The 8,597-nt window shown below is 35.1% G+C and overlaps 1 protein-coding gene across 1 annotated transcript; it reads left to right on the top strand.

Annotated features, from left to right (window-relative positions):
• Window positions 1-7,149: 7,149 nt before the first annotated feature.
• Window positions 7,150-8,360, top strand: LOC122812871 (trace amine-associated receptor 7a-like). The gene has a single exon (XM_044084916.1). It carries the CDS (start codon window positions 7,217-7,219, stop codon window positions 8,243-8,245), a length of 1,029 nt encoding a protein of 342 aa, XP_043940851.1. The 5' UTR covers window positions 7,150-7,216; the 3' UTR covers window positions 8,246-8,360.
• Window positions 8,361-8,597: the final 237 nt, after the last annotated feature.

The following is an 8,597-nucleotide window of genomic DNA, read 5'->3' as shown; positions in this document are numbered from 1 at the left end:
ATCTGTAGCAAGTTTTAAGTATTCGGGGGTGAGGGTTGTCAGAGGAGAGGGAGCATGGTTTTATTTTTTTAAGTAGTTTTTAAATGAGAGAGATAGGGACAGGTTTAAGAGAAAAGCGGATAGAAGATGTACTGCTATTTTGTTGAGGAGGTGAAAGGTCCTTTTTGTTTGCGCAGGATTCATGATATAAGGGTGGAAGGTGGTCAAAGATGGAGCTTGAGGTAGTTGCAGTAGTGGGATTTGGTAACAGTTTGCTTACGCTGTCTATAAAATGAGGTTGGCAGATTCTGAGGGAGTTTTATCAGGGTATGGTGTTGGAGTTTGTTTAGAGCCTGGGGAAAGGGGTTCAGAGATGTATTTCCAAAATTGTTTTGGATTGTTTTTATGGGTTGCCATTTGGTTAGAAAAGTGATTCTTTCTGTCTTGGTTCACAAGCTTTTTTGCTTTGTTACATAATTGCTTGTATTTGATTAGGCTAGCATCAGGTTTATTATTATGCCATTCATTCTAGGCTTTATCTTTATCTTGTAAATGTTGTTTGATGTTTTTTGTTAGCCAGGGTGCATGGTTAGCTTTTATTCATTTGGTGCAGAGGGGGGCTAGGCTGTTGAGAGTACTTAGAAATACACTGTTAAAACTATTCAAGGGCATCAACTAGTGGTAGTGTCTTAAGTGAATTCCAGTTTGTATGTTTTAGGGCGTCATTAAGCCTTTGTTGGTCAAAGTTCCTGATGTTTTTGATGGTTTTTGTATGTGTGGGTTCTTGTAATTTGTGGTATGGATCTACATATGAATACGAGTAGGTGGTCACTAAGAGTATTTAGTAGAGTGTAGGGTTTAAAGTGTTTGTCGGGATTAAAAACTAGTATCCAATCAAGAGTTGTATCTAGGGTATTGCTGTTATGCATATGGGTGGCATTGGTAATGAGTTGAGTATAGCCACAGAGGTTTATGTTGTTAGTAGAGTAGTCAATCATCAGGTCTTGCCAGTTGATGTTGATGTCTCCCATAATTATTATTTCATTACTGATATTGTCAGATATCCAGGAGAGGATATCTTCCAGAGTTTGGATGTTTTGCCCAGGGGGTATATATAACCCAACAATGCATATTTGTTTTGATTTGTAATTTGTAGGGTTCCAATTAGAGTTTTGGCATTGATGAAAGTTGGTGTGTCTTTAGGGAAGAGAGAGCTTGTGATGGTGTTTGGATAGATTAAGGCTTTCCCTCCACCTTTTTTGTTGGTTTTGACTTTTCTAAGTATGTTATAGCTGGGGTGTTATTTCGGTATTATGTATATGGGGTTTTAGCCAAGTTTCATTGATTACAAGAATATCTGGGGTGTATTGATGTAAGCAGGCATGGAATTCTGTGGTTTTATTACAGCTACTATGTGTGCTTAGAGATGCTACAAGAATATTTTTAAGGTTTTGGGTTTTGAGATGAGGAAGCGGTAGATGGGGGTCCTTAGTTCATAGGTTCATAGGTTCTTAGGTGTCTACTAGGCTAATGGTCCTGGAGCCTTTACTAGCCTAGCTCATAGGATTACCCTGGCATCATGCCACTTGACCTTAGCTTCCAGTGGCTCTGTCAAGTAGAGCCACTGGAGTTATTCCCGGGGTGAATTTTCCATTTCCCATCCACTCATCAAGATTTCTCTTGAAGAAGATCAGTGAGGTGCTCTGTTTGACATGTATGGGAAGTCTATTCCATGGCATGAACAACAGTCTCTGGGTTATGAACCTGTCCATTTAGCACGTTCTGTTGATTGGGATGGATGTCCCCACACAGGGATAAAATGTATTGCTTAGAGAGGTAATGTCAGAGGTATTGGGTGGGTTTGCTTTTGCTGACTATTATGTACCAGTTGGGTTTAGTAGTTTTGCTGTCAGGAAGGAGTAATGTGATGTTGAATTAGGCTGGCTGATATGTCACTAAAGCTATCTATGGGCCTGTCATGATTTAGAGCAAGAGTAGAGTGCTTAAATGTTGGTGGGGTTGGGGAATATTTCAGGGAGGTGATATAGATAGGGAGACTGATATGTAATGTTAGAAGCAGGTTAAAATAGGGTAAGAGGGAACATTTTTAGTGACACAATTTAATGTGCACAGTAGGAGTCAGTTTGTAAAGCTTTTGAGGTGGATTGAGTGTAGTAATGTGCGGGGTTGTGGATTTAATTGGATAATGGTTGGAATAGATGTAATTGGATAAAAGGCTTTAGGGGGTGGAGTTATATAAGATGAATTCATAACACCAAACAGTCTTCAACATGGTCTATGAACTGATGCAGCTAGGAAGAATCGTCAAAGTGTCAAAAATTTTAGCAAGCCCTAAGGACAATAAAGAACACCAAAATCAATATTTGGTGGAGGTATAAAGCTAGGAAAATTAGCAGTGGTTGGGAATGGGGGGTAGGGTATGGGAGCAGAGTGAGCCCAAGAGTAGCAAGGGCAAATGGTGTGGGATGAGCCAGTCATGAAGGTGAGAACTTCAGGCAATAAAAAACAATCTGTTTGTTTGTTGAAAGAAAAAAAATTGTACTGAAAGAGTGCAGTCTAGCTAATCTGATTAGTTTCTTTAACAATGTCCTATTCTGGTTCCAGTAAGAACCTTTTTATTATAGTTTCTGGGGATGTACACTCATAGATAAAGAAGGCTATGCAGTGGAGACTTTGGTCTCATTATGCTGTTCTTTATTTGCACAGCTTTTCAACTATAAAATAAAGCCTAATGTTTACTTATTCAGGGTAAAGCTAACTATTGGCAGGTGGAGCAGAAGAGGACAAAAATTAAATAAAGGGCAAAAAGCATCTTTTCTGCTAGTGTTATTGTACTAGGTTTTGGGAGTTTTGTAAATTACTTGCATTATGAGAGGGGGGTGGCAACAGCCCAATTGCTGATTTAGGCAGTGTGTTCTCCAATGAGCTGGGAAAAATAGCAGAAATACATACAATTAGCTTTAATGAGGAATCCTTCTGTCTGTTTGTGACCCATAGGACTTTTCTTAGTAGCTGGTCTATAGCTTTGAGTAATATGGGATATTATGTAGAGAATGCAACTTAGCTGTTGGGATGGGTGTTTCTGAAACAAACAGAGGGAGAAGGCAAAAGGTGATAAAAGACTAGACCAGAACCTTTCAGTGAGTCATTAGATCAAATGACATAGGGTATATAATCAAGAAATACTTGCTGTCTGAGGCAGTAGGGGACTATCTAGTTTGTGTATAATCACTACACAGTACATTAAGTCTACAGAAGCAGTTATTAAGTAGCACAACTTGTGACAATTTCTAGTGCAACATCAAAGCCTTTGAGTCAGTAATGTGCTAGGCAGATAATGACCTAAGCATGTACAACCTTTACATATAATGATCAAAGCATAAGACACACTTTATGGATAATGAGCTAGGAATATAAGCACACTTTACAACACAGTATCGCTCACTATACAGTTAGGTAAATAAGGTGTCCCGTATCACATCCGGGCCAATTATGCAGTACATTGTGAGGATATAGACAGAAGTAAGATGTATTAGAAAAGATCAATGGTCGCTAGCTTCATTGCAGACAATAGTCAGTTCATCAACAGTAACAAAATGCAATAAAAAAACAAGATTTCCCTTTCATTTGTTTTTAGATTATTTTAGTTTTAGTGATAGACATACACAGTTGTAATTATGATGGACTTACTGGAGAGCCAAACCACGCTGGTAAATCGAGCAGCAGGAACTGGTGGTTTGAAAATTGTGTCTAATCCAAATACCATATCTTACCTCCGGTCAGTGACAAGGGGAGGGTGGATAACCTGATTTGATAGTAGTATGAGACTTGGATGAGAGGCAATCATGAAGGTGAGTTCTTTAGGCAGTAAAAACAATCTGTTTATTTGTAGAAAGAAAAAAGTGCAATCTATCTAATCAGATTAGTTTCTTTAACTATGTCCTGCTCTTGTTCCAATAGGAACCTTTTAAGCATAGTCTCTGGGGATGTATGCTTGTAGGTAAGGAAGGTTATGCAGTGGAGACTATGGTCTCATTAAGCTGTTCTTTATTTGCACAGCTCTTTAACTGTAAAACAGTGTCTAAACTATGTTAGTGTCTAATTGTATATTTCCAAGATTATGTGTTAACATTTGTATTATGCCTATTGTAGATTTTCTCCTCTGGCCTCAACTGAAAAAGGGATTTTTTCTCATTCAGACTTTCCCTGTAACTAAGTGTCAAATAAATAAATTGCAATCAACATGAAACAGATTTTCAAAAAAGTAATTGTAATGAAAAAAAGTATTTTCCAGAACAATGGGCTAAGGCTAAATAAACATACACAAATATAAAAAGCTTGCTTTAGTTATTTGTTAATTAATTTTGTTTGTTTTGCTGAATAAATTTGTCTAATGCAAACATAGTTTCACTGTAATCCAAGCAAGAGTTGCTTTGATATATATATATATATATATATATATATATATATATATATATATATATATATATATATATATATATATATGTGTGTGTGTGTGTGTGTGTTCAATTTTACAGAATAGCATTTGGCCAGAAATCTATGCATTATAGTGAATGCAAACATACAAATAACACAATTATCACAGTAATGAGGACAGTTTAATGTCACTTATCTAAATATACTATACTAGTAATCTGTAACAAGATTACACTCACTTAACATACTACAAATAGACTATTGTTTGACAAGTTAAAATCAAGAATAACATTGTGCCATAATCCCTATAGCAAATAAAGAGATCATTTAACTTAAAAGACGAACCATTATAATTTGACAAAAAATATGGCATATATGTGAAGGATCATTTATATTTGAAAGTTTCTACTGACCTATGGCAGTGAGAAAATGTTATCACTCAACCATTCATTTTCAGCCAGTCACTTTGCTTTTTACCTTCATAAAAAGTAACATACGTTGTTGATATACTATCCTACAAAATGACAGTAAAAAAAAAATTTAAACAATACCAAACTGAATTAGTGTTTAATTATGTTATAGTGGTATATCAACTCACAGTAAATAGAATGTCTGTTGTAATTTAATAATATATTAGTTATACAATACATCAAAATCATAATGCACAGTGACAGTGCTTCTGAAAATATGAAATTTGTAATATGCATCTATTAATGTGAATCCCTTGAGCTAATCATGATCCTTGCTGCACAGATGTTCGTATAATTCCCAGAGAGATGCAATCTGATATAAATATCCATGCTTTTGGAGCCAAGAGATATGAACAGACAGCAATGTACTTATTACACTGAATGAAGGAGACTGCTTTAAAGGTAATGTTCTTTAAATGCTGCAATATAAATGTAAATGTTGAAGGATGCATGACTTGCTGACTTTATGGTTTAATAATTATTTGCTTAATGCTGTTGTGTCTTTCGGCTTTTCCCAGTTAGGGGTTGCCACAGCAGAACTCCGGTCTGCTAATGATTGGCAGTAGATTTTTACGTACCGAGTCACCAGCCCTGATGCACAACCTTCAATGAAGGTACGCCCATTCACGCATGTCTCCACACAGAAGACGCTTTAGCTGAGAATCGAACAGGAAAACGTCTTACTGTGAGGCAACAACGCTACCGTAGCACCACCACCACAGTTAATAATTATTTGCTTAATGTGCTCCAGATATATTATTTCCATTGAGTAAGACAGAAACAGAACTGATGAGTTTTTGAATATAAGCATTTTTAAAATTCTAATTCTATAAGTATGTTGATTTTAAGTTCACGTAATTATTTGCTCTTTCTAGATCATATGCAATATTTCAGTCAGTTAAGACAAAAACAGAAATAAAGTGTTTTGAATATAAACTGTGCAAGAGACTTCCACTTTGAACAAAATGAATACAGTGAGGATCAGAACCTCAAACAGCATTTGCCAAAAAAAAGATCAAAAAACATTTTGTAAATATTTTTCCAATAGCAAGCCCTCTGCACCTGTAAATGTGGGGGGGGGCAAGCTCTCACAACCCTAGAAGTTATATATACCAACTCCAGGGTTGCACTGACTTAAACAAAGGTGAAATTCCCTCAGAAAGGGCATCACTACTGGCAAAACTCACTGACAGTGATTTCCTATAGATGAATTCCTCTTGTCAGTTGACTGAACATTGGGCAACTAAAGCCTGAGAGTTCAGTCTTCATCCACCTGTGGGGTAATGGTGATAGAGTCCTACAGTCATACAGCAAGAAAGGAATATCAGAAAAGTGATATGTTGAGCATTATTCTAACAGGATTTATCTCAGAATGTTTTCTTGTTTTGCTTGTTTGTCATTCTTGTCTTTGTAACATGAGATTTCATAACTGTATTAAAAAGGTCTAGAAATCAAATCTTTAATAGGATATATTATGAGAGACATGTTAAAACTAACAATTCAGCACCAAGCTGTTCAGACATTTACAGAAATATAAAGAAAACAATTCAGATGCATTTTTGCCAAAGTAACAGCTAACAATTATTAGAGTTAAAATGTTACAGCATTTTTTTCAATAGCTGAATAATTCTATGTAACATTTCTCCGTAAAAAAATGCAGGAAGATAAAACTACATTATGCGATCACCAGAAAAGTAATCTTCACAGGAAGATACATACATGCCATAAGAAAAGCAGTGTTTCTTCTCATAATTATCAAAAGTATCACCTCTCATTATGATACTTTGAAAGAGATAATTCAAGTATATCTTCTCACACTTTACATTATATTTATATAACACATTGGTCACTTTATGTAATTTTACTTTTTAAATAGAATTCAGACAAATGTCATGTAACACTCTCAAAGATAATAAAATAAATTGTATGGGCAAGTTACAAGCTTGTCTATAACCAGTTTTTCAACAGATCTAAAAATGATTAATTTGTCATGTCTTAGCATAAATTGGAATTTATTTTGAAATCATATTATTTTCATGAAACAATTACTAAAAAGTTATTTTTTACAAATTGTGTTTATCCATCTGAGTTACTGAGTGGAATGCTTTTGAGAAAACGACATTGACTTATCAATAGAATGAGTGTATAATAATGTTGACTGATTTTCATTCTTAATGTATGAATATGTATTTGTAAATATTGATTTTGGTGTTCTTTATTGTCCTTAGAGCTTGCTAAATTTTTTGGCACTTTGACGATTCTTCCTAGCTGCATCAGTTCATAGACCATGTTGAAGACTATTTGGTGTTATGGATTCATCTTATATAAAAATGGAAATATTAGAACAATGTTTTGAAAATATCAATGGCTCTTGCTCAAGAACCCCACGTCGATTTGCTGAACAGACTGCACTTTATATCACATTGATATTAGGTGATGCTCTCTGCATCAGTGGAAACTTAATGGTTATCATCTCAATTTCTTACTTTAAACAGCTCCATTCTCCTACGCATTTCCTGGTACTGTCATTAGCCTTTGCTGACTTTCTAATTGGTGTTTTAGTACTCCCATTTAGTATCATTAGAGCAGTTGAATCCTGCTGGTATTTTGGAGACACATTTTGCTTGTTTCACAGTTCTGTGGATGCAGCATGCTCTTTGTCATCTATTTTTCATCTTTGTTTTATTTCCATAGAACGTTACTTTGCAGTTAGTAACCCTTTGACTTACCACTTAAAATTCACTACTTCAGTTTTAAACTTGCTAATATGTTTAGGTTGGCTCCTACCTATTACTTATGCATTGGCAATGCCATACTCAAACACCTATGCTGATGAGCTTCAAGATTTTATGGCAGTTCTTCCATGCAAAGGAAGTTGTCAGATGCAGTTTAATAACTTATGGGCTGTAATAAACTTGCTGATTTATTTAATTCCATTTTCTTTAATGATAGGGATGTACACAAACGTTTTTATCATTGCAAGAAGGCAAGCTAGATTGATAGAGAGTATAGCAGGAAAAACAGCCACAGTGAAAGAATACAGCAGCGAAGTAGCAAAAAGAGAGAGAAAGGCTGCAAAAACATTAGGTATAGCAGTTGGTGCATTTACAATATGTTGGATGCCACTTATGCTAGATGTGACGGTGGATACTATTTTTAATGTTACAACACCACTGACTGTATATCAAACCTTTTTCTGGATTGCTTATTTCAACTCATCTTTGAATCCATTAATCTATGCTTTCTTTTTTCCCTGGTTTCGTGAAACGGTCAAACTTATTGTTACCTGCAAGATAATAAGATTTGATTACTCAGACAGAAATCTGTTTAATGAATAATTTGCTGTCTTGTTCTAAAATTGCTTCTTGTAATAAGATAATGTTGTTCTTCACATCAGTACATGCTTCAGTAGACTGAATGTCTTATTGAGATTTCAAGCATCCATTTTCTTTAATGGGGTGATTAGATGTATTAAAGTAGCTATAATATATAATTTTGAGAAAATGTATAATAGAGTCACTTTATTCATTACTTATAAATACTAAGAGTATTTGAATGTTTTGTACCTTATGAATTTTAAATATGCTTCCCATAGTGCTTTTTGTGGACTTTGCACTGGGAAGAGTAACAGTAGAATGAAGTATTATTATGACAGTTTACTATGAGGTACTTCACCCATCCTGTCTCCAA

This window comes from Protopterus annectens, chromosome 10.part0 (assembly GCF_019279795.1).
Source record: "Protopterus annectens isolate FY-2018-M chromosome 10.part0, PAN1.0, whole genome shotgun sequence".
NCBI classification, from domain to species: Eukaryota; Metazoa; Chordata; order Ceratodontiformes; family Protopteridae; genus Protopterus; species Protopterus annectens.
This window is presented reverse-complemented; position numbering and strand designations above follow the sequence as displayed.

Excerpts from the sequence above, each read along its gene's own strand:
- LOC122812871 (XM_044084916.1), top strand. The coding sequence starts at position 7,217 with ATGGATTCATCTTATATAAAAATGGAAATATTAGAACAATGTTTTGAA.